Below are 26,710 nucleotides of genomic sequence, written 5' to 3'. Positions count from 1 at the left end.
GACCTTGGGGTAAGAAGAATTAAACTGAATAATACATGTATGACATTATCATTCATTAACTGTTTATACAGGTGATGATAAAGTGGTTGGTGACTTTACACTAATAAATGTTTTGGCTACGTTACAGTTACAGTGTCTCATACTGTTACGAACATTTTCTATAATGTTATAAGTGATATGAGGGGAGGAGATAAATGTAAAAGAACATTTCAGAGTCCTCAATCATTTAATCGTTTTATTGTAAAGTTAACAACTGAAACACAACAGCAGCATTAAAGCTACAACAGAGTTACAGACTCACTGCAACGTCATGACAACAAACACTGACAGAAGCTACAGTCAGATATTACACAGTGTTGTAGATGTTGACAGTGATGAGGGTGGTGGTGGACTCCTCTGTGGCTCTGTTGGTCTGTCAGTGGGTGCTGATGAGTCAGTGGGTGTTGATGCTCTGCTGCTGGCAGCGAGAAATCAGTGTGGTGACAATTTTCTGCAGAACCTCTGCCCTCATCTTACTGGTCTGAAGAACCTCCTCATGGTTTACCTTCTCCTCCCGGCTGTAGTCCAGAGACACCTGCAGCACGACACAGGTGGCATATGTTAATGCTGTCTTACAGCCATCATACAGCCACATCACAGCCATAACACAGCCACATCACAGCCATCATACAGCCACATCACAGCCATCATACAGCCATAACACAGCCACATCACAGCGATCATACAGCCATATCACAGCCATAACACAGCCACATCACAGCGATCATACAGCCATATCGCAGCTATATCACAGCCACATCACAGCCATCATACAGCCACATCACAGCGATCATACAGCCATATCGCAGCTATATCACAGCCACATCACAGCCATCATACAGCCACATCACAGCGATCATACAGCCATATCGCAGCTATATCACAGCCACATCACAGCCATCATACAGCCACATCACAGCCATCATACAGCCATATCGCAGCTATATCACAGCCACATCACAGCCATCATACAGCCACATCACAGCCATCATACAGCCACATCACAGCCATAACACAGCCACATCACAGCCATCATACAGCCACAACACAGCCACATCACAGCCACAACACAACCACAACACAGCCATCATACAGCCACATCACAGCCATCATACTGCCACATCACAGCCACATCACAGCCACATCACAGCCATCATACAGCCACATCACAGCCATAACACAGCCACATCACAGCCACAACACAGCCACATCACAGCCACAACACAGCCACATCACAGCCACAACACAGCCACATCACAGCCATCATACAGCCACATCACAGCCATAACACAGCCACATCACAGCCACAACACAGCCACATCACAGCCACAACACAGCCACATCACAGCCACAACACAGCCACATCACAGCCATCATACAGCCACATCACAGCCATAACACAGCCACATCACAGCCATAACACAGCCACATCACAGCCACAACACAACCACAACACAGCCCCATCACAGCGATCATACAGCCATATCACAGCCACATCACAGCCACAACACAGCCACATCACAGCCATAACACAGCCACATCACAGCCACATCACAGCCATAACACAGCCACATCACAGCCACAACACAACCACAACACAGCCCCATCACAGCGATCATACAGCCATAACACAGCCACATCACAACCACAACACAGCCACATCACAGCCATAACACAGCCACATCACAGCCATAACACAGCCACATCACAGCCACATCACAGCCATAACACAGCCACATCACAGCCACATCACAGCCATCATACAGCCACATCACAGCCATCATACAGCCAAATCACAGCAATAACACAGCCATAACACAGGCACATCACAGCCATAACACAGCCACACTACAGCCACATCACAACCATAACACAGCCATAACACAGCCACATCACATCCACATCACAGCCATCATACAGCCAAATCACAGCAATAACACAGCCATAACACAGCCACATCACAGCCATAACACAGCCACACTACAGCCACATCACAGCCATCATACAGCCACATCACAGCCATAACACAGCCACAACACAGCCACATCACAGCCATAACACAGCCACATCACAGCCACACTACAGCCATCATACAGCCGACATACAGCCACATCACAGCCATAACACAGCCACAACACAGCCACATCACAGCCATAACACAGCCACAACACAGCCACATCACAGCCATAACACAGCCACACTACAGCCGACATACAGCTGACATACAGCCATCATACAGCTGACATACAGCCACACCACAGCCATCATACAGCCACATCACAGCCATAACACAGCCACACCACAGCCTTATCACAGCTACAACACTGCTGTCCTTTTTTGGGTGGGGTACAGGTCCATTTGAATAATTGTGTTTTCCTTCACCACTGTCACATCAGACATGACTGCTATCCACTGACCATGTTGGTGATGAGAGACAGACCAAGAACTCTGAGTCCACAATGCTTCGCCACAGTTACTTCAGGAACTGTACTCATACCTGAGGAGAGGGACAGTGTGAAATAATGAGAACATGTTTTTTCACTGTATTAAGGTTTGTGGCAGCCCCATGGTGCAGTCTGTGAGTAAAAAGGGCTTGTGTGTCTGCCTGTCTCTCTTCCTGTCTTACCTACAGAGTCACAGCCCAGGATCAGTAGCATTCTGGCCTCTGCGATGGTTTCAAAGTTTGGGCCGCTCACCATACAATAAACTCCCTCCCTGACGAAGTCGCTGCAGCCGAGCTCAGAGCCCACTTCCAATGTCAGCCGCCTCAGATCCTTACTGTATGCATCAGACATACAGGGGAACCTGATCCCAAAACTACAGACAGAGACCGAGACAGGTGGTGAGACACATTACATTTTCTTAATGCTGATATAGTTGATTTCATCTCAGGGCTCATATATAACTGTGTTTGTCTCTTCTAGTCTCTTCCTGTTCTCTGTCTGTCCTCCTGTCTCACCGCTCGTCATTGGGTCCACACAGCGGATGCTGTCCAGCGAATCCTGGTAGGTTGATGTGATCTTTGATGATCATGATGTCACCAACTTTAAAGTCCGGACATATTCCTCCAGAGGCGTTGGTCACCAGCACTGTCTCCACCCCCATCAGCTTAAAGACCCTCACAGGGAACGTCACCTGAGACAGGCAGACAGACAGACAGGTGAACAGTGAGATAGCCTTGGTGGGATCGGCGATCCAGTGTGTTCTAGTCTGCCCCAGGTTCTCGTTGTACACAGGGAGGAGTCCATGAGGATCCCGATCAGATGTTGAACCACCTCAGTTGTTATACTGGCAACACTAGTACTGACATCAATCCACCTGTTGCACCTAAATCACCCAAAAAAATGTTGGCATTGACTTTATGTTTTCGCAATGCTGTACATGTAACATGTGGTTAGGTTTAGGCAGAAAACCACTGATTATGGTTTGGAGAAAATCATATTTTGGCATAAAACACACAGTTTGGGGATCACAATTCCAGCAAAAAAAAACCAAAACACAACAGTGATGTCACACTACAAAGAACCCACATTTGGTGCCAAAGAAGCCGCTGGAAACACAGCAATAACTCGCGGAAATGTCCTCTACCCATATGAAGCCAAGATAAATCCAACACAGGACATAAAATGCTATTTTTGTGGAGGCTTTATTGTCTTCACAATATATTGTTTCTTATCTGTGAAATAAAAGTAAGAAAAGCTTTGTTTCCACTGAGAGAAATGGTTTCAGCTTACAAATAGCCAGGAGGTCTGCATCACTCTGACATGTAGTTGCATTTTAGGGGTGGTGCATGTCAGGCTATGGCATAGGATGCATCAATGCAGAGCCTACGGTGTAGGTACAGTGTCGATTCAATGCAGAAGTATAAATCCCACTTAAGGATGTGAACCCTGAATCCGCCAACCCACCCTGACCTCTGACCTACAACCCCTGAGCAGTACACAAATTTCACTAAAAAACAAATCAAAACAAAACGTTACCATAACTCATAATCCAGGCTGCAGTCATGTTACCCTTAAAGCGTAACTGGTGAAACAAATGAGGAGAGTATAAACAGAGCTGGTGCTCCTCACAGCTCCTGGCAGGGTCCACCTTTGTTTCTATGCGAACAGTCAAGATGGAACAGTCACTTCAGGATGTTATGAGGACTCACCTGACAGAGGGAGTAACCTTCGTACAGGTGGAAGTGACCCTGCATGAAGACACAGGAAGTGCCCTCGATGGTCCCAAACACCAGACAGCCTTCATGACCAGTGACTGAGTGAGACACAAAAGGGGGACATTATATCAGAGAGGGAGAGACGGTACTGTATGTAGACATGCACAGTACGCTGTCAATAGTTAAAATAATTTTAGGAAGCAGAACATGTTCCTGTCAACAGTCCTCCCAAGGAAAGACTGCGATGATCAGAACTAAGGACGCTTCAGAGGAGGAGAAGTAAAGCAGGGAGGATGAAGGAAGGAAAGGAGAAAAAAAAGTAGGACAAATCAAAACCTACAGAGGCTCCGCCCCCTCAGTTGTCAATGGGCGGGGCTTACTCACCTGTGCTGACAGGGAAGTTGGGGATGTCCTGGTACCTGAAGATCTGTTTGTTGGCGGCTCCGTCAGCCAGAAGACCGAGTCCTGTACCACAGATCACTGCGATCTTTGGACGATGACTCGTGTGGTTCAGAAGCCACTCAGTGGTCAGTTTGTAGTGCTCAAAGGAGCAGCAGCTGGGGGGAGGAGAGGGTGAGGTAACTACATACTGATGGCAGGGTTCCTTCAGAATTTCATTCAAAACATTTCAAAACTGTTCCGTGACTTTTTAAGGACCCATAAAAAGAAAATGTTGTCACACATCGAAGCGTATCAGAGCTATGCTACGTCGACAGCTTTAGAAAATAAATTTGCCTTACTGAAGCAAATTCATTACACACAACAAATATCCATGACTTCCCCAAAACTTTCGATCCATCCATCCATTTTCATCCGCTTATCCGATGCCGGGTTGCGGGAGCAGCAGGCCAAACAAAGCACCCCAGATGTCCCTCTCCCCAGCAAGACTTTCCAGCTCCTAAGACCCTAAGGCATTCCCAGGCCAGATGATCCCTCCAGTGTGGTCTGGGTCTGCCCCGGGGCCTCCTACCAGTGGGACATGCCCAGAACACCTCTAATAGGAGTCGCCCAGGGGGCATCCTGATCAGATGCAAGAACCACCTCAACTGGCTCCTTTCGACACAAAGGAGCAGCGGCTCCCTCCAGATGTCTGTGCTCCTCACTCTATCTCTAAGGTTGAGCCCAGTCACCTTACAGAGGAAACTAATTTTGGCCGCTTGTATCTGTGATCTCATTCTTTCGGTCCCTAACCAGAGCTCATGACCATAGGTGAAGGTTGGGACGTAGATGGACCGGTAAATCAAAAGTTTTGCCTTCCGGCTCAGCTTTCTCTTCACCACGACAGTTCAGTGCAGCTCCTGCATCACTGCAGATGCCACACGAAACCACTGATCCATCTCACGCTCCTTTCTACCCTCACTCGTGAACAAGACCCCGAGATACTTGAACTCCCTCGCTTGGGGCAGTAACTCTTTCCTTCCAAGGGAGCAATTCACCGTTTTCTGGCAGAGAACCATGACCTCGGATTTGGAGGTGCTGATTTTTATCCAGACTGCTTTACACTCAGCTGAAAACCACCCCAGTGCATGCTGGAGTTCAGGGTGTGATGAAGCAAACAGAACCACATCATCTGCAAAAGGCAGAGACGCAACTCTGAGGTCCCCAAACCGGACCTCTTCCTCCCCCTGGCTGTGCCTTGAGATCCTGTCCATGAATATCACAAGCAGGATCGATGACAAGGTACAACTGTAGTCGGGCCAAAACCCACTGAGAACTTGTTTGACTTTACGCCGACTATGCGGACACAGCTCTCACTTTGGTCATACAGGGACTGGATAGCTTGTCTCAACAACCCTGGTACCCAGTAATCCTGCAGTACCCCCCCACAAGACTCCCCAAGTAATGCAGTCGTAAGCAAGCCTTTCATTGATTTTTACTAATTCCATTACTTTTCCAGGCCTGGAAAATGTTAGTGTCCATGACTGTGGGAACCCCGTGAGGGGGTAGGAGAGGGTAAGGTAGCTGCATACTGAGGGGGGATAAAGTTCTTCCTCACTTACTATACAGGTGTGAGGATATAACTGAACACGAGTACACCTCAGTGATCATTAACAGACAAACAGCTTTTTTATCTTCATAAAGAAAAGTGACCTGACAGCAGATTTTACTGAAAAGAACTGTTGAAAGTGGAGCTTCGGTTCAAAGATCAAAACTTGAACTGGAGATTAAAACTGAACTCACCTGGATTCTGATAATAACTGTGGTGTCACATTGGTTTCATTCAACAAATAATCTTGCAAGGTTTCTTTGCCCAATCCCATTTGTTATTTTACCCCTACTCCTTATTTTCGAGTGCCTCTTGGAACAGAGCAACAACTGACTGAAATGTTCCCCCATGACATGGGACAACCCTTCAGACCCTGATACATCATCAGCAGGGATCGACAGAAGTGACTTTGGCAAAAATGGTTGTATCAAAATGACGACCATTATCTGATGTTGGTAGTAAAGCATGAACGCTCACAGTTCATTCACAACTTAAGTTTCACGCTATCAAGTGATCGAACACCCATCAAACAATCAAAAGCAGACTGAACACATCTCATCCACTTTCAGTAGAATTCCAGACACTGCCTTCCGGTCAAAGATACAGATATCCTAAAATAAGAATCACCGAGTTAGAAAGTAATTTATTCTCATGGCAATAACTCAACTTAAAGCTGGAGAGATGGTCTTTATATAAAACTGGACTGCCTATGCAGTAGAAATCACTGCTATATAACCAGAGAAAACAGAGGAAAAGGGCCATGGCATTTGCTTTTGCTCAAGAGGTTAAAACCTCTACAACTACCAGAATGCACTGCACAAGAAATAAGATGGACTGTACTTGTTTAGTGCTTTTCTAGTCTTCTGACCACTCATGGTGCTTTGCAATACAGGCTGCATTCACACATTCACACACTGGTGGCTGAGGCTGCTGTGCAGGGTGCCACCTGCTACTCAGTGATCATTTACATGCACTCACACACAGATGGAACAGCCATCAGGAGCAATTTGGGGTTACTTCAACATGCAGAGAAGAGGAGCCAGGAACTGAACCGCCAATCGTCCAATTGATGGGAGACCCGCTCTACCTTCTGAGCTACAGCCGGATCCATGACTCAGCAGCCAAAGGCTGGGTTACTGAACCCAATTCACTACTGCCTCTCACACACCCAGATACTGTTAACTTTCTCGTATTTGGTAATAGAAGTAACAGAGCACCGTACGCCAAAGATGGCGCCCCCCATCTTACATGTACCTTCACATTTTGTATACAAGAAGCAGATCTGTGTTTCCAAGGATAGGAAGGCATGACCCGCCCTACTCTGAGTGGCTAGTACTTGTTGGCTTCGTTGGTTGGGTTGGTTAAGTTTAGGCAAGAGGAGTGAGATTGGTTAGGATTAGGAAAACAATGTCAGGGTAAAGACCTTTGCACACTGAGTCCATTTTTTCAGATGCATTTTTTTGATTCGTTAACTGAAAAAAAACCAAACCTTTAATGCACAGAAACCGATGCACTTTTTTGTTCTACGCATTGAGAAAATTTGCAAATGAGACAAAATGAAAAGGCACATTTCCTCTCTTGATTCTCTCCACTGGAGTTATTCATCTGTCCCCTCTCTGCTGGTGTCTTGCATTTGGAACTGCAGCTACATTAAGGGGCAGAGCTGTCCTCCGTCTCTGTCTCCAGACTGTCTCTCTCTCTCTCTCTTTCTCTGTATGCGGTCCACATTCACCCCCCCTCGTCATCATCATCCACCTGAATACTACTATCTGACCTGCTGAACGAGAGCTATCTGAGTTCTCAGTCAATCGACTCTAAAGGCTTCTGACAGATGCAAAAAAACACAGAAAATCAAAATTGTTCCAAAAATTTTGTGTCAGTGTGTAAACGTGATTGACACAACATGATGTCATATTTATTTTTAGTTTTTGCGACAATTTTGGAGGAAAAATAACTGACTTAGTGCACAAAGGCCTTAAGAGTCAGAGTAGGGGGGGTCATGCCTTGGCTAGCTAGGATAAAACACTAATTTGCATACAGGAAACAGTGGCTGTGTCTCAATTCAAAGGCTGCAGCTTGAGGCCATGAGGCTCTTGTTCCCCAAATTTGAAGGATACAACCGATGAATCCTCCGTGGCCCAACGCAGCCCTTCCCTTCTATGCTCTTTGTGGTGCGGAAGAACAATCTACAGTTTGAGCATCCGTCCCAGAGCAAGCTCAGGTGTGCTTAAGTTTTCTTAAGTCTAAAAAAGAACCTAAAGTTTAAGGGTTAATACATTAATGTCAAATCATCACAGGTGTTTCAGGTCATCTGCAGGTTTCAACAAGTCAGAATTAAGACCTTTTAAGGACTGCATTATATTTTATAAACTTATCATGTTTATATGTGCAAACCTTCATATGTAAATTAACCAACAATTGCAGTAGCATAACATGGAAATATTAGTTCCTCAAAATTGTAATTAAGTACAATACTTGAGTATGTGTGCTTCTGATAACCATTTATTAATAAATTTATCAACATGTCATTGTGAGATGAAACAGTTAACAGCTGATGTAAATATATAAATATATATATATATATATATATATATATATATATTTATATATATATATATATATAAATATATATATATATTTGTAACATGTATACACTGTATTCCTATATATATTACATTTGTTGATTTATTCAGTTTCAGTTAAAGTGATTTCAGCGTACAGAAACACAATCTGATCTGAATTCAGTCAGAAAACTGAATAATTCAATGTATAAAGTGAGAGAAGGGTGGGGGGGTGGTCTTACCAGGAGTTTCCTTTGGTGTGCATCGTCCAACCGCAGACATGAAAAGAAGAAGAAGAAGAGGAAGACGAGCAGAGTCAGTGAGAGTGAGCGTGCTCTTCTCTGACTGGTTGAACCACAGCCTGTAAATACAGTCGGGGTCGTTGACTCTGTGTGTCTGTGACCTTTGACCTCTGCTGTATGTTCAGTCGAGGGTTAAAGTTCAGCAGGTGGCTTCCACAAGAGAATCAACTCAGATATGTGTACAGTCTCTATAATGTACACACACTGTATAATGACAGGGGGCAGTACAGATAACATCCTCTTTAGAAGCACAACATATCATAACTGTTCATACCATATATATTATACATAACAAATATAATGTAATGACTTATATATAATAGATAAAAAATAACTGTATATGAAAATATTGAAAAAAAATGAAGTTTAAAGCGTCAGTCTTCAATTTTAAATCTTTAAATGAACTCAGAGTTGAAATTAATGAAATCTGTCAATTTAACTTTTAGTTTCTACCACAGCTGATTTCACTTGTTTTCCTTTGATAAAAGCAGAAGTGAGCTGACTGTCTGCTGATCCAGAGTCTGTTATCTGACATTGTAAAAAGTTTTTATCTTTATAGACATAGATATAATGTATAAATATCGATAGATATAGATTATAAATATAAATATAGATATAACGTGTATAGTTAGATCCATCCATCCTTCGCTTACCCAGGTTGCGGAAGCTGAAAGCCCAAGACATCCCTCTCCCCAGCAACACTTTCCAGCTACTCCTGGGGTACCCTGAGGTGTTCCCAGGCCAGATGAGATATGTAATCCCTCCAGTGTGTTCTGGGTCTGCCCCGGGGCCTCCTGCCGGTGGGATGTGCCAAGACCACCTCTAACAGGAGTTGCCTAGGGAGGATCTTGATCAGATGCCCGAACACCTCAACTGACCCCTTTCAATGTGAAGCGGCTCTACTCCGAGCTCCCTCTGGATGTCCGAGCTCCTCACCCTATCTCTAAGGTTGAGCCCAGGCACCCCACGAAGGAAACAAATTTTGGCCGCTTGCATATGCGACATCATTCTTTCAGTCACTACTTAAAGGTCATGACCATAGGTGAGAGCTGGGACGTAGCCGCACCAAACTGAGGATCAATCTCACACTCAATTCTACCCTCACTCCTGAACAAGACCCCGAGATACTTGAACTCCCTCGCTTGAGGCAGTAACTCTCTCCCAACCTGTACAGATATAACACATATAGATAGATAGATGTACTGTAGATAGAATACATATAGATAGGCAAAGATTATAAATATAGATATAATGCGTTTGGACTCTACCTGTACCCTGGACTCTCACACTGAGTGAACTGGCCAGTCATTGTTTTTTTATCTTTATGTGACTATTTGCCCCATCCTTGAAGAGCACCTGATTTTTTTTGCAATTAACTACACAGAGCCTTTATCCTGTGCAGCACTCCCTACTTTTTCTTTACAGATTTCCAGCAGGCTGTATTTATTCTGCCAGGTGTGATGCTGCTCTCTGCTGGTGTACTTTAGATTTTAGATGCAAACAGCGGAGCATTAATTAAATAAAAGAATAAAAATTAATTACAGCGTAATATGGGAGGGGGGAGGGGGGGGGGGGGGGTATACATACACACAAACATGTATGTATATACTTTTTGCATGTTACTTGTGTTTGTTTTTTTCTTTGTGGTTCTTTCATCTTCTGTGCTGCTGCTGCAGTGACGTTCTACATATATATTCTATATCTATGCTTATATTACTACTGTTGAACCACGACTGTTAGCAGTAGCATTAATACTGCAGTCCAGGCTGAGGTCAAACAGTTTCTGCTACGTCAGCAAAACCTCCATCATTCTGTTAGAGTGTGTGTGTGTGTGTGTGTGTGTGGTAAAGAGCTGTGTGTCGCCGTGGGAACGCTTCTGCAGGAATCCAGCACATCAGTTGCCATAGAAACTGTGTTTCCATAATAGCAACAGTCTGTGTGTGTGTGAGAGTGTGTGTGTGTCCTGCAGTATTTTATTTTTGTCATCAACACTTCTACTACTAATAATAATAATAATATTAATAATTGTAATATTAAAATTAATAATAAATGAGTCATCAGACTGATTGCAGTGATAATTAATTGATACGTGTAAATATACATATAGACAGTAAATATGGACAGACAGACACACAGCCTTCTGTCTGTCTGTCTGTCTGCTGTGTTTTTATTACTGAAGTAGTTACAGTATCAACAGAGGTTGCGTTAGACGTCATTTTGACGGACAGGGTCATTAAAATTCCGTCACACTCTGTTATTACCTGTCATTTTAATTTTAGCTGTCGCTGGCTGATAAACGTTATCAGTGTTACCTGCTCGTCCTTCATCCTCCACCTCATCAGTCCCTCTTTGTTCCATAGTTTGGGCTCTGTAGAATTAACATTAGTAATTAACAGTGAATGTTCAACACTTCAGATGTTGCTCTTTAATTTTCTAATTTTTAAAATGGGTAAAATCTCACTTCATTGTAAAGCTGCGTGCAGCGCATTGATTGGTTCGACCCATCTTCATCCTGCTCTTGCTCTGCAACACAAGGCTAACATTACCTAATGCCTATTAGTGGATGAAATGACAGAGTGAAGCATTTTTGGTGTTGGTGTGAGTTTGTTACTAGCTTGGTGTTGGGTGTTTGCTGCTGCTGCTGTGTTAGCTTGTGCTACTGGGCAGATGTTGAACTGACTAGCCCTCCTGATTTCACCTGTTTATCAGTGGCATCATAATATTTGGGCTTTTTATAGAAACACACCGCTGTGACATTTCTAGTGGCATGTAGGGATGTAGCCAGTCCCTCCAGGGTGTTCATGCAAATTCAGCCAATCCCCGTGAATTCTGCGCAACCTTGCAATTTTGTCTAGTCACCACAACTTAACCGAAATTTAAAACAGGTAAAATCTCAGATTATTGTACAGCTGCGTGCAGGAAATTGATTTGCTCAGCCCCTCTCTTTCTGTTCTGCTGCTGCAGGACCAGAGCTCTGTGACCGTGACAGTCAACCAGTTATTAATGTGTCGAGCCGTTTCAGTGTTGGTGTGTGATTGACATCTCGGTGTTGGATGTTAACTCCTACTGCGGGGATTCTGAAAAAGTGGAAAAATACAACGTGTTGGGATGAGATTATGTTGTGATGTGTCAGCTCGTGCTAACAGTACAATGAGAGCTGGAGGAGAGCGGACCTTCAGCGCTGCATCAAATGGCATCAATTCTGTGGGAGACACTGAATGCTTGTAATAATACACCCCGAATCAGAGACAGCATCACAGCTATGTTTTGCAATTTTCACTTGCTCCTGCAATTTCATAAAAGGTTTATTTTTTTGGAAAAGCTGCCATGAAATCAGGAATTTCATTCCATAGTAATACCAAAAAAACCAGCCTGCGAAATCCTGGTAGGATTGTATAGCCAACGCTAAGGCTAAAGCAAAGAGGTAACACAAAGTAACCTCTTTGGCTATAGCCAGCTAGACAACAAGGTCATGTACATAAGATCAAAGACAGTACCAGACAATAACTTATTAACGTGCACACGCCACAGGATTTTGGTGCAGCGTCTGCCGTGATGCGGGTGCTGTGCTGGACTGCTGTGGTGACAAGAGAGCTGAGCTGGAAGGTTAAGCTTTTGATTTACTGGTCCATCTATGTCCCAACCCTCACCTATGGTCATGAGCTCTGGGTAGTGACCAAAAGAATGAGGTGACAGATACAAGTGGCCGAAATCAGTTTCCTCTGTGGGGTGCCTGCGCTCAGTCGTAAAGATAGGGTAAGGAGCTCGGACATCTGGAGGGAGCTCGGAGTAGAGCCGCTGCTGCTTCACGTCAAAACGGGTCAGTTGAGGTGGTTCAGGCATCTGATCAGGATCCTCCTAGGCAACTCCTGTTAGAGATGTTCTGGGCACGTCCCACTGGTAGGAGGCCCTGGGGCAGACCCAGAACACACTGGAGGGATTATATATCTCATCTGGCCTGGGAACACCTTGGGGTCCTCCAGGAGGAGCTGGAAAGTGTTGCTGGGGAGAGGGATGCCTAGAATGCTTTGCTCGACCTGCTGCCCCCACAACCCAACTTCAGAAAGGCAGTTAAAAATGGAAATGGGTGAATGGACACCATGGGATGCCCAGGAAGGCAGTAGGTAGAGCAAGTGTCCCGTGTACAGATGTGTTGTCCTTGCCACGGTGGCTGCAGGTTCAGTTCCAGCTGGCAGCCCTTTGCTACGTGTCATTCCCCCTTTCACAGTTAATCTGTCCCGTCCAATAGAAAAAAAGCACACGCCACAAATCAACGCTTTTACTGTTAGTCATTCTCGGAACCCATCGTCTGTATTCGGCATCTGACTTCCAGCAGACAATGAGACAGCCTCTGGGAGCAGACCCCTGATTTTTTGGCATTCCAGTTTGATTTGGGCGGAGGAGGCGAATTTCCGTTTCCGACTTCCATTTATATATAAGTAAATATGCTGAACCATTGCGTTGGATTCAGAATTTGCAGTGACGGCAATTATGTTCCGCCTCGTTAGTTCACCGCACAGAGCATTTAACCTGGAAACAACTGCAGCCGGCTCAAACGTGATTGGTCAATATCACGCGGACTACAAACAGCCTACAACCGGAAACCAGGGCTCTTCTGCTCTTCTTCCGGAGGCAAGATCTCCGGGGTTTAGTCTGTATATAGAGACTAACTGTTAGTAAACAGTTTGATGTTTTATTGGCGGGCGGGGCTTAGCTGGAGGCAAAACAATTCTCCACAAACATCAGCCAGTGCTAGCTAGCAGATTCCAGTTGTTTTAGACAATGGAGGAAGATGATGTGAGTGGTTTATTCAGAAATACAATTTCTGAGTTACAAACTGGACCGTTCATCAATTGGGAGTGCTGTCTGAATGTAGTGTTGGGTTATCCAGAGCAGCGCACTCTCAGAGTGGCAGAGCGCACTCTGGACACTCTGTCTGTGGAGACGGAGCAGCAGAGCGCCGAGCGGAGTGAATGTGTGATTAATTTAACCGTTGGTTCATTGGAGAAATCCAATCTTCCTCTTAATCCCTCCCCAGTTTCTGATGAGGTGGGCATGGTAACCCTTAATACACATAACGTTATAACAGGAAATACTTTTTCCCTAACCTGATATGAAGTGTGCGCTGAGAGCATTTTTGATGATGGCCTCCGTCCAGTCCTTTGGTCATATCACATTTAACCATCTTTGTTTTTGTTGACGGGCAGTGGTGGCTGGTTTTGAGCCATGACTCCTTCTATTCTGGCTCCCAATAACACAACAAGAGAAACACATTTTAAGACTCCTGTGTAGCCTACAGCCCTGTGGGGGAGAGGCAGGTTTTGCCTTCAGCTAAACGTCATCATTACGTCGGCCCTAAAAGGGTGTATTGGACGGCTGTGAGTTAAAGTTACATTGGATTGTCCTCAGTGTCCTAATCTGTCAGAATAACAATTTTTCAATAACATTTTTTGGGGGGCAGTGAACAGAAGAATGATTTTGTTCAAACCTATTATTTATTATTGTTATTAATATGTAAAGGTGTACACGTGAGTTCAGAGCAGAGCTGCAGGTGTTTCTGTACGAAGACTTACCGAGATATTAAATATATATGAGTTATAAATATCTCACTGTATCACAAAACAAAAAATATATTTATATATTTAAATCTGATTTTATTTATCTTTATTGTATCTTTATGTAGCCTATCTGCAGCCTGAGGGTTAATGGGTGGAGGTGGGTGGGGGCTCCTCAGTCGGGCCGTCGATCTGCTCGGAGCGGCTCTATCAGCTCAGACTCTGAGGAGGAAGAGGAGGAGGAGGAGGAGTGTCGGTGCAGCGCCTCTGTCAGTCAGTAAACAGTCGGCAACCGACATTAACGGACAGTAACGGTCAGTGAGGTGATGAAGATGATGATGATGCTGCTGCTTCAGCTCGGCGGTAAGAAAAGAAAAAAAGCTCCGCATGTCTTCCTGTTTCTTCATCAGCCCTCCATCTTCATCCTCATCTTCACCAGCTGGAGCGGATTTTAACGGCTGCTCCTGTGGTGTGTGTGTATGTATCTATGTGTGTGCGCGCGCGCACGCGTCGGTTTACGGTGATTTTAACAGCGAGATAAAACGCTGTGTAGTCACCAGATGTGACGGTTTGATGATGATGATGATGATGATGCAGCAAAAACACACCATCTAATCCTGTGTGTGTGTGTGTGTGTGTGTGTGTGTGTGCGTGTGCATGAACGCAAGCGCGCGACCACATGCGCGCACGCACACACGCACGCCGCTGCCGTTAACTTCGCAACCGGTGTGTAAATATAGAAATCACTGCGTCAGAGCGGCGGACTGACGTAGAAACCCGGTAAACGCATTCCTCCATAGTCAGACAGCTTCATCATCATCACCATCATCATCATGTTACTACAGGCTCCACCTGTGTGACAGCAGAGACACGTGACCTGCTGCAGGTGACCACCGTTTGATCTGATAATATTATTAACTGCAGTTAAATGATAACTTTCTGATGTTTCCTGAAGTATCCCTCAGTAAATGTACTCCATTCAGAATGAAACAAAATGTACTGAACATATCCAAAACAAAAGTATTCCTACTCCTTACATTTATCATCTCGATACACACAGTAACTGGTCACTTTATTAGGAACACCTGCATCATCCTAATTTGCCACCTGTTTTTCTTTTTTTAAAAAAGTTAATATAACTCTATTGCTGATGTCGGTCAGTAATGGAGTTGAATTAGACGTCATTGTACACTCACCAGCCACTTTATTAGGTACACCTTGCTAGTACCAGGTTGGACCCCCTTTTTCATTCTTGGTGTCAAACATTCCTCAGAGATTTTGGTCCATATTGACATGATGACATCACACAGTTGCTGCAGATTTGTCGGCTGCACATCCATGATGAGAATCTCCCGTTCCAGCACATCCCAAAGGTGCTCTATTGGACTGAGATCTGGTGACTGTGGAGGCCATTGGAGTACAGTGAACTCATTGTCATGTTTGAGATGATGTGAGCTTTGTGACATGGTGCGTTATCCTGCTGGAAGTAGCCATCAGAAGATGGGTACACTGTGGTCATAAAGGGATGGACACGCTCAGCAACAATACTCAGGTAGGCTGTGGTGTTTAAACCATGCTCAGTTGGTACTAAGAAAATCTCCCCCACACCATTACACCACCAGCAGCAGCAGCCTGAAGCGTTGATACAAGGCAGGATGGATCCATGCTTCCATCTGAATGTGGTTTTTCCAATCTTCTATTGTCCAGTTTTGGTGAGAAAACCCGTGTGAACTGTAGCCTCAGTTTCCTGTTGTTAGCTGACAGGAGTGGCACCTGGTGTGGTCTTCTGCTGCTGTAGCCCATCTGCTTCAAGGTTGGACAAGGTGTTGTTGCTTCAGAGATGGTCTTCTGCACACCTTGGTTGGAACCAGTGCTTATTTGACTTCCTGTTGCCTTTCTATCATCTTGAACCAGTCTGGCCATTCTCCTCTGACCTCTGGCATCAACAAGGCATTTTGGCTCACTGGATATTTTCTCTTTTTGGGACCATCCTCTGTAAACCCTAGAGATGGTTGTGCTGAAAATCCCAGTAGATCAGCAGTTTGTGAAATACTCAGACCAGCCCGTCTGGCACTAACAACCATGCCATGTTCAAAGTCACTTTAGCCCCTTTTACACTGCCAGATTTTCCGCAAATGTTGGGCTGTTTTGCCGGCAAGCTGCAAGCATTTAGACACAGAGCCGGATTGGCGAGTTGATCCGAGGTGTCCAATTTTCCGCCTCGTAGGGTAGACATATTGGCGGAGCCCTTTTAGTTGAAACAGACCGAGGCGGCCTTCCGCAATCGGAGGGGCTGTTGAAGACTTGTGGGAGGAGCTGTTGATGACGCCGCACGTGCGACCCACTGGCGGTGGATAAACAGGAAACAGCTGATAGCAGGAATTAGCAAGCAGCTAGTAGCAAGAGGGAGATGCAAACCTGACAGACACTGTAAAGATGAGCAACTGGGGAGACAAGGAATTGACCTCCTTGCCCTCACAAACGAAGAGGCCATTAACCGTCGGGGAAAGATGACGGGGACTTATGAGAGAATAGCCGAAGGACTGACCAGCCACGCTGAGCTACACATTTTGTTACTTGCTCACACCCCCATTGCCCCAAAAAAGGCGCATTCTGTATAAACAAAAGTAGGTAGGTGGCATTTTGCCGCACTCCCTGATTTTGTTTTTATACTGCCAATGCTGAAAAAAGACTGATTGGGCTTTCCTGCAAATTTGCACAATTCCTATCTAAAAAGGGTTTTTAAGTCACTGTTTGAACTTCAGCAGGTCGTCTTCACCATGTCTACTTAACTAAACACATTGAGTTGCTACCACAAGATTGGCTGATTAGTTATTTGCATAAAGGAGCAGTTGAACAGGTGTACCTAATAAAGTGGCCAGTGATGTAATAAACCTCACAGTACTCAGCACTGATTACTGTTAAACTTTTACTAAAAGTTTTCCAATATAATGAATATTTATTCATTTATTCATTTTCTGTAATCGCTTATCCTGTTAGGGGTCACAGGGGCTGGAGCCTATCCCAGCTGACACTGGGTGAGAGGCAGGGTTCACCCTGGACAGGTCACCAGACTATCACGGGGCTGACACATAGAGACAGACAACCATTCACACTCACATTCACACCTACGGACAATTTAGAGTCACCAGTTAACCTGCACGTCTTTGGACTGTGGGAGGAAGCTGAAGCACCTGGAGGAAACCCACGCTTACACAAGGAGAATATGCAAACTCCACACAGTAGAGCTCCTCCACCCTGGATTCAAACCAGGAACCCTCTTATTGTGACGAACATATAATGTTATATTTTACAAATGACCTTTGTAACCCCTGTGTAAACACCAACAATTTGATAAGTAACTGTAATTTAATTACATATTTTTTCTTACTAACTGTACCAGATTTCAATTATGTGTATTTAACTATGTAACATGTAAGTAGTTACTCCCCAACACGCACACACATGGTGTTTCTAGTGTGAGGGCGTTGGTTTAATCAGCTGTTGGTTCGTCAGCTTTGATGAGTGTTTAGTTTCCTGTTGAGGTTGATTTTTAACTGACACACTTAAAAAGACATCCAACAGGTTCAAAGTCTAACAGTGTGTGTGTGTGTGTGTGTGTGTGTGTGTGTGTGTGTGTGTGTGTGCACCTGTCCATATGATCCCTTTCACACTGAAATACAAACAATGAGACAATGAGTCTCTCTGCCGTCAGTCAGCAGGTAATAACACCTGTGTGAGCTCAGTACGCTCAGTACATTTGTACTTTGTACTGTATTAATATATTTGTACTGTATTAATGTTTTCTATATTATTTAATATTTTTTGATTATTGTATTGTTTGTTTTCATTCCCTGCTGCTTTTGAGTTAAGAAGAAGAAGGACTGCGAGAAAAACTACATTAAGTTGTAGTTTTCTTCTCTCAGTAAGGAAGTGACACCTTCTTCTTCCTGTTTGCAGAAATCAGCTTATAATCAGACATTACTGATGCTGTTCTCGGGTGTTCACAGGTAAACCAGGTGGAAACACACTGATGTCTGCTGGATACTTGATTTCTAGAAAAAGCAGCTCCATTGATTTATTGAGTCAAATCTGTTCAAACCTAAAGCCCTGTTTCCATTAGGTTCAGTTCAGTTCAGTTCTCTACACTTTTTTTCTGTTTCCACTGTAAAAAAATGGATGGTACCAGTGGAACCGTTCCGTACCATCCCCATGTTTGGTCCCCCCTCTGTTGGGGTACCTAGCGTGTGCAGATCTGGTACTAAAAGGTGGAGCTGTGAACACTGCAGTCTGATTGGTCAGTAGAGGACGGTCACTCTGCTCAGGGCTGAGTTGTGTCTGGTTTTGAGGCTCATGTAACCACTGTTCATACTGTGGAGAGTTTTATTAGTAAACTGTAACTATAAAATGAAAGGATGTGTTGCTGCCTCTCACAGCAGCTGGAGTCTGAGAAAAAATAACTTCATTCACTGGGCCGACTGCCGGCAACTTTTAAGGTGGAACGTTAACTTGTAATGTTACTCAATGCATGAATTGATGACGTGAATCCATCAGCACACCTTAAATTTCACTGTGACAACTTTGACCATCACTTTAGCTTTTATATGACAGACACTTTTAGTAATGAGTGGATCTTCAAGTGTTTCAAATATATATTAATTTCAACTGGATTATGTGAACCGTATATATCCCATTCCTCACTTGGAGAAAAAAAAATGTGTCGCAGAATGATCCTGTGGGCTCCGACAACACTAAACCCCTGAGCTTGCCTGAGAAGGACTAAATGCACAAAGCTGCTATTTTTGAATATCCCATGGAGAGAGACTCTCACTGCAGCCTGTTGTATTTTGTTCTGAAAATGTCAGCATGCAGCCTCGTTCTGTGGACGATAAATGAGGTGCAGACTGATAAGGGAGGAAATACAGTGAGTGCCGGACGGAGCAGTGAGTGACAACAACCCCGGCCACATGAAAGAGTACTGTTTGCAGTGGAAACGCTAAGCAGACCTAGGGTCTAAGTACCATAACTGAAGGGTTACTTTTGGTTCCAAAGTTACCATCCTGAAAGTGTTTGGTAGAAACCGGGCTTAAATGTTCCAAAAACTCGAGTCTCAGTATATCAACTGGTCATGTACTATCACCTCCTCAGTGTGCTAACATGGCGGTGACCTTTACACTAGGTGCACTTACCTCATGTGTGTTTCTCCTGCAGGTCATGTGACTTCTTGTGGAGGATGGGCTGTCAGCGTTGAGCTAGCTTCCAGTAGACAGGAGGTCTAAGTTGAGGAGAGGGATCATGGGAGATGGAGGACCCCTACAGACTGAGGGGAATGCCCTCCTTAAAGCCGTCTTCCAGGGGAAACTGAGGCTTACCCGCTTGCTGCTAGAGGGTGGAGCTTACATCAACGAGGGTAATGAGCGTGGGGAGACTCCCATCTCTGCTGCCTGCTTAGCGAGCTACGATGACTCACAGACACGACAGCGGATGGTGAGGTACCTGCTGGAGAAAGGTGCTGATCCGAACATCCCCGACAAGAGTGGGAGGACGGCGCTGATGCATGCCTGCGCCGAGCAGGCGGGGAAGGAAGTGGTCTCACTCCTGCTGGAGAACGGAGCTGATCCCAGCCTCAAGGACTACTCTGGCTCCTCAGCCCTTGTCCACGCTATCAACAAGGGAGACCGCGACACTCTGCAGGTGCTGCTGGATGCCTGCAAGGCCAAAGGCAAGGAAGTGATCATCATCACCACTGACACGTCTCCATCAGGCACCAAGAAGACCAAGCAGTACCTCAACTCCCCCCCTTCACCGGGCATTGTGGACAAACTGTCCCCAGCCTGCATGTCTCCATCTGATGTAGAGATTGGCACCTCCTCGCCTGCAGGAGACAAGAGCAAAGACGGCGAAGGGATCTTTAGCTTTGCCCTCACCTCTGCTTTACCTTTACCTTCAGCTCGACCTCCAGGAGAAAAGAGACCGCCGCCACGCAAGCTGCTGAAAAGGTTGAACTCGGAGCCCTGGGGCCTGGTAGCACCCTCAGTGCTGAGTGGGGTTCCGCAGGAGAGGGTTGATGGAGGCCTCGAGGAGGAGGGCAGCTGTGATCTGAGCAAGACGATCACTGAGATCAACGGCCTGTCCATCACAGAACCGGTGAGACCTCTTTTGTCACGGCGTCACAGCATTGAGACCCACGACCCCTGCTCCCCTAAACTTATTGACAGGTCCTGCTCAGAGGACTATGCAGCCCTGTCTGGTTCCTCCTGGGCTGACAAAGTCCAACAGCACCAGATCCTTTACCGTCGGAATACGGCACCGGAGTCCCAGGAGAACGTCGGGGGACCTGGGGCAGTTGCAGCACGGGCTCTGGCTCACCCCAAACTCACCCGGATGGAGCACTATGAGTCAGACACCCACCTCTGCCCAGACTCCATTCCTGGATCTCCAGATTCTGGCAGGGTGTCTGTGGAGCGGAGGAGGTACAATGCCTCCCCCCTCTCCCTGGTTGCCAGCTCCTCCAGGGAGTCTCTGGAGAACATCCCCAACTCGGTGTCCCCCATCACCATGCGCAGGCGTCCCCCAGGGCTCTTGGAGCGCCGGGGCTCTGGGACCCTCCTGCTGGACCACATCTCCCACACCAGGCCAGGCTTCCTGCCTCCGCTCAACATCAACCCCCAGAGACCCATTCCGGTCATCCGGACCAATGGCAAGCCCACCTCCCCCGTTCACTCTGGGCACAAGATCCTGGTCCCCGTGGCCCCGGCCTCGCCTAAACGGGGCCCCGACTTCAAAATGAAGAAGAAGCTGATGAGGAGACACTCGATGCAGACGGAGCAGATGAAGCAGCTCTCCACCTTCCAGGAGATCCTGGCTGAGAAGGTCATTGAGTCCAACGGGGATTGATGACAGAAGGCACTGGAGCAAGCATGATGGGTAGCTGCAGAGACTTTTAGAGTGGTGATTTACTGTGAAGCTTCTCCATCAGATCATAACCTCACTGATAAACTCATTTAAAACCATGTTCTGGTGTTTATGGAGGGCTGCACCAACAAGGGTTTTATTAAACCGAGAAAAGGGTTCACCTGACCCTTCGCTAAGCCCCGCCCCTTGTGATGGTCCATCAAGCTGTTGGAGTAAGCATGGAGCCCACGCTGTAACTAACTGCACTCCCTGAAGAAATATCAGATTTTTGGAAAAATGAAAAAGTGATTTCAGAGATAAGCAAACAGAGGGGTCTACAGTCTGTGTTTCAAGGATATATCCAGGATGTCAAACTCACTTAGCATTGAAAACAGGTAAAAAAGATAGAGACAGAAGCTAGAGCCAAACTTACAGATCACAGTGTAACAGTGAACCGCCACATGACCTGGCAATTGAAACAGAATACAATGAAAATAAAGGGAAACCAGCTGTGCATCATCACAGTGCATTCAGATGAACGGTGTTTGGCTTCCAACCATGCTGCCAGCCGCTGGACCTCCGGCAGACGGGTGGGGAGCTACAGGGGAAGCCAAACACTGTTCATGTTCACACAATGTGATGACACACAGCTGGTTGAATATCAGCAAAGTTTCCCTGCTTCCCTTCACTGGTTCCTGTACAGCAGGGTCAGTCTTTGTTTCACTGTTATAATCATTAAAAAGCAAAACCAGCATGTGTATCCATTCAGTAAGCTTTATCTTCAGTAGCTAGCTAGCTAACCCTACACTTTTCACAGTTTGATTTTGGTTTTGGAACATGGAAGAAACGTATATCTTTTTCCAACCACTCCAGGTAATGAGTATCATTAATACACAACGTGCCCCAGGCACAGTATTTAGCTCCAAATCCACAAAACCAGCCTGAAAATGAAGGAAATCTTAACGATTGCATGACAGTCAATGGAGCACAGCTGTGTTGTTGTCGGACCCTTGCTGGAGTTGGCAGTGCAACGTTATGATTCACCAATCTGCGTTCGAGGGGAAGGACTTAGCGAAGGGTCAGTTAGAGTTTAGTGAAACTTAATTTTAGAAAACCAGTTTTAAATTTGAGCCACAATTTGAAATGATATCTGTGGGTCTGAGGTTAACGTTACTTTTCATGGTTTAAACCGATGTCAGTGTAACAAACTGAACCAGAAATGTAGAAGTGCTACCTCAGTTTTAGTCTCTGCTGTTTAAGAATTTGTTTTAAAATTTGATTGCTGACTTTTAAAGCCTCACATTGCCAGGCACCCAATGACATCGCTGAACTCTTGAGTCCAGGGATACTTAACTTGCTTTTCCTCTGAGGTCTCTTCTGCAAAGTGACAGGAGGCCAGGGGCCAGTCGTAGCAAAATTGCAGCGGTTAGGTGTATGCAGGGGCGTTTCTAGGATTTGAGGACATTCTGGGTTTACCCGAACCTCTGTTGGGGGGTCCAGGGGGATCCTCTCCTGGCACTTTTTCTTGATAAACAAGCTCTATTTTAATGCTTTTTATGTACTCCGGTACCTTATTTACACTAAAAGTACAAAAAAACTCCCAATTTACTTTCATTGTAAATTAGAAAATGGTTGGAGAGCCACCTGGCAGCCTATCACGGACCAGATTATCTAAGAATTAACTAAACAAACAAAAACAACTATTTTGACTTAGTTGGGTTGAAGTTTTGTTGTCTACAAAGTTAACTAGCTGTGATGCCATGCTGGTCAGCAATGCTAGCTTGATAGCATTAGCTGCTATTTTCATTTTTTGTTAGCACTTGATAAACTCAGAAAATGCAGCTGTTTGTGAAACTTAAGTCACCTGAGCTGTTGGTTTAAACCAAAGCTAGCTTCAGAGTGGACTAATGCACACAGCATTCATTTGTTTTCTGTTCCTGGTAACAGCTGAAAGACCGGTTCATTGCTTATTTACAAAAAGCTAAAAGTTTTTTAAGATTAGTAAGAGAAGTTTAACCCTCATTGGTGCAACTCTCCTGTCTCTCCTCTTCTGAACCACGGGAAGCTTTCTGGGTTGAAAATCAGTTTACAACACATTCCTGATGCTTCCTCATTATTTATTCAAAAACTGATGAAACTATAAAAAGAAATAATCTGACTTGTTTGATGTTTACAGATGCACAATTTGCACTGAGGTCCATTTTCGTCACGTGACATATGAAAACATGAACTTTCTGCTGGACCTGAACTGATGAAACTAAAAAAAACTGAACTTTGACTCTGAAAAAAACTGTCACCTTTTCATTAATGAAGCAAACATTTATTTTCATCCATTTATAAGCTCCTGTTCTGATTGAAGAATGTGATAAAGTGTGAAACTACCTACTGCGCTGTATGTACTGTAATTATAGACACACTAGTCAATATGATAGTTGGTATTCCTGTGTAAATGATTCTGAGCTCCTCTGAATGAATCGTCTTTATTTTAAAGTTCAGAGGGACGTTTGAAACGTCCGTCCTGACAATGTTTCTGTACTTTAACCAACATCACTGAGGTGATACTTTGATCTAATTTGTGTTGAGATGAACTTAAATGAAATGTGGTTTTCTTGTTTATGAAATTCCAAAGAAGTTGTGTGGACGATTTGAACCAAAACCTGCTGAATCTGTAAATACTGTAAAGATGCGTCTGTGCAATAGAGCCTGTACTGTAATGTCAATCCTTAAGCAGTTCTTCTGGTTCAACTCAAGAGGGCGCCGAAGGACAATTAAGAGAACAGTTCCACGTTTTCCCTATCCTCTCCAGAGTCAGAAGGTAGAACTCAGTTTCACCTCCGGGTTTGTTTGTTTTTTTCGGGGGGATGACCCGCCCTACTCTGCCTTACTCTGCCTCTGATTGGCTTACCCTGACATCCTTACCCGAACCCTAACCAATCTTCCTCCTCTTGCCCAAACCTAACCAACACAACCAGTGAAAGCAACGAGCACTGGCCAACCAGAAGGGGAATAGAGTGGGTCGTGTCTTTGCCGTTCTAGGAAAAGAAAATTCTGCGTCCAAGACTGGGTTAGCATAGCTTAGCACAAAGAAGTTTAAAGGTTTTGGGTGTCAAAGCAAAATTAATCTGTCTTTATAAAATATTTGTTGTGAGAGTCTTAATGAAGTAGTGATGACTCATAGGGCTAGTTGGTAAACTGGTGAACTATGCTAGCATTATTCAGTCAAAACATCTCTGAGCTCTATTTCCTCTACACTGTTCTGATTACTCTGACATTTAGTTATCAGGATTGTTCACTCATATTCAATAGCGTGCTGCAGGGATGACATTTTTTGTAAGCCAACACAGAAGTTATTGCCCTGGTTCCCCAAACAAAAGGCGATGTGATTTTTCCAATTGGCACAATTCAGTTTGTATTGCAGGAAATAAGCTCTGTGGCAAATGTTTTGCTCACCAAGATAATCTTCACAAATGAACATCAATTTTATGTTCTAAGCGTAAATGCAATTGCCAGAAGTAAAAAACGAATGTTGGGGTATAATCGAACGACACCACACGCGTGACTTCAATGTCACCACCACAACAAGGCAGATGACATTATGTAGTCTCATTTAACAGCTTGTCATCAACCGTCTTTTCTAAGACACTTTAAGGCTTCAGTTGGGTATTAATTGATGTATTTTATGTTGTAGAACAAAATGAAGTCTCTCAAGCTAGTATTGCAATTGCTAAACTAGGATAACGGTTTCCCTCTCCTTCAAGTCTTTGTGCTAAGCTAGGCTAAACTTGTCCTGGATACACAGAGATGAAAACTCATGACTCTGGAGAAGATCAAGATTTACAAATGTGTTTTTATAAAGTTTAATTAAAACGAGTATCTCGGAATCGATTGATTGTTGATAAAGTTTGACAAAAATGTTTTAACGAAGCTTCCTGTTGACACTTTGAGCAGAAAGAAGATTAAGTTGATTCATGTAAAAACTTGCCCTTTGCGATATGAAGAGTAAATAAAAACACAATTATGCAAAGTGGATCCAGTTCACACCAGTCTGTACCAGTTAAAATCAGGCTGATCAAGTTTATTCAACCTGAACCAGACCTGTTAAAATTTGATCAGATGGGTCTAAACTGGATCAGACTGGTTTAAACTGAATCAGACTGGTTTTAAACTGGATCAGACTGGTTTAAAACTAAATTGGACTTGTTCAAACTGGATCAAACCAGATCTGACTGGTTTAAACTGAATCACACTGGTTTTAAATTGGATCAGACTGGTCTAACCTGGACTAAATTCAATCAGATTGGGTTGATTAGAATGGATCAGGCTGGTTTAAAACTAGATTGGACCTGTTCAAACTGGATCAGACTAGTTTACACTGAATCAGACTGGTTTAAACTGAATCAGACTGGTTTTAAACTGGATCATACTGGTTTAACCTGGATCAAATTCGATCAGATTGGGCTGGTTAAACTGGATCAGGCTGGTTTAAAACTAGATTGGACCTGTTTAAACTGGATCAGACTGGTTTGGTTGATGGACCTTGTTATTGTACGTAGATACTTGAAGTTTAAACTAAATTAAAGTATTTTTGTAAGCCTGTTAGCAGATAGAAATGTCTCTAATGAATCTGTGATCTATTTTTCTTACTTTCAATCTGATTGTAACTCAAACTGTGGAATAAAAACATTTGTTTCATGTTCAACACTCGAACCTGCTGCATCCAGTCTTCAGTCAGAAGATGAGGTGGTGATGTAAGAAATGAATGAAAAGGACTTTGACAGAGTGGGAAAATGACGAAGTAAACATTAACAGCTCATATACCGTAAAACTTCACTAAACTCAGCCACTGTATACTTGGAACAGGCACCTTTTCCTTTCACACAAAACTGATGGGAAATACAATTAAATTGTTCATTTAAACCAGTATGAATATTGTTTAAAAAAAAATAGGCCTCAGATAATATATAAATTATGAATCATTCATTTGATCTGACAGAAAGCGCATCAGAGAGAGTTACGACACTTGTTTTATGACACCCAAGGATTACAGCACCCGGCACACCTACACAACACCACTTCCTGTTAAAAATATTCACAACTTGGATTTATTTTTATGAAACCAATTTCATTTCTTTTTATCTGAAGACCCTTACAGACTAAAGAAATATGACTAACTTACCGGGTAATTGAGGAATGGACAAATATTTGGGCTTAAT

General features: G+C 44.3%; 2 protein-coding genes across 2 annotated transcripts; one reads left to right on the top strand and one right to left on the bottom strand.

Annotated features, from left to right (window-relative positions):
• Window positions 1-221: 221 nt before the first annotated feature.
• Window positions 222-9,081, bottom strand: pnp4b (purine nucleoside phosphorylase 4b). The gene is made up of 7 exons (XM_049583776.1): window positions 8,989-9,081; window positions 4,583-4,755; window positions 4,193-4,296; window positions 2,999-3,174; window positions 2,666-2,856; window positions 2,457-2,536; window positions 222-574 (listed from the first exon to the last, which is right to left on the bottom strand). Exons 1-7 carry the CDS (start codon window positions 9,009-9,011, stop codon window positions 434-436), a joined length of 888 nt encoding a protein of 295 aa, XP_049439733.1. The 5' UTR covers window positions 9,012-9,081; the 3' UTR covers window positions 222-433.
• Window positions 9,082-14,782: 5,701 nt separating this feature from the next.
• LOC125892628 (ankyrin repeat domain-containing protein 34A) lies at window positions 14,783-26,298 on the top strand. Its single transcript, XM_049582676.1, has 2 exons — window positions 14,783-14,966; window positions 19,815-26,298. The coding sequence occupies exon 2, from the start codon at window positions 19,899-19,901 to the stop codon at window positions 21,498-21,500; it is 1,602 nt and encodes a 533-aa protein (XP_049438633.1). The 5' UTR covers window positions 14,783-14,966; window positions 19,815-19,898; the 3' UTR covers window positions 21,501-26,298.
• The last annotated feature ends 412 nt before the right edge of the window (window positions 26,299-26,710 follow it).

The sequence above is a fragment of the Epinephelus fuscoguttatus genome, linkage group LG8 (assembly GCF_011397635.1).
Source record: "Epinephelus fuscoguttatus linkage group LG8, E.fuscoguttatus.final_Chr_v1".
In the NCBI taxonomy this organism is placed as follows: domain Eukaryota; kingdom Metazoa; phylum Chordata; class Actinopteri; order Perciformes; family Serranidae; genus Epinephelus; species Epinephelus fuscoguttatus.
Note: the sequence above shows the minus strand (reverse complement) of the source record. Positions and strands in the feature narration are given on the sequence as shown.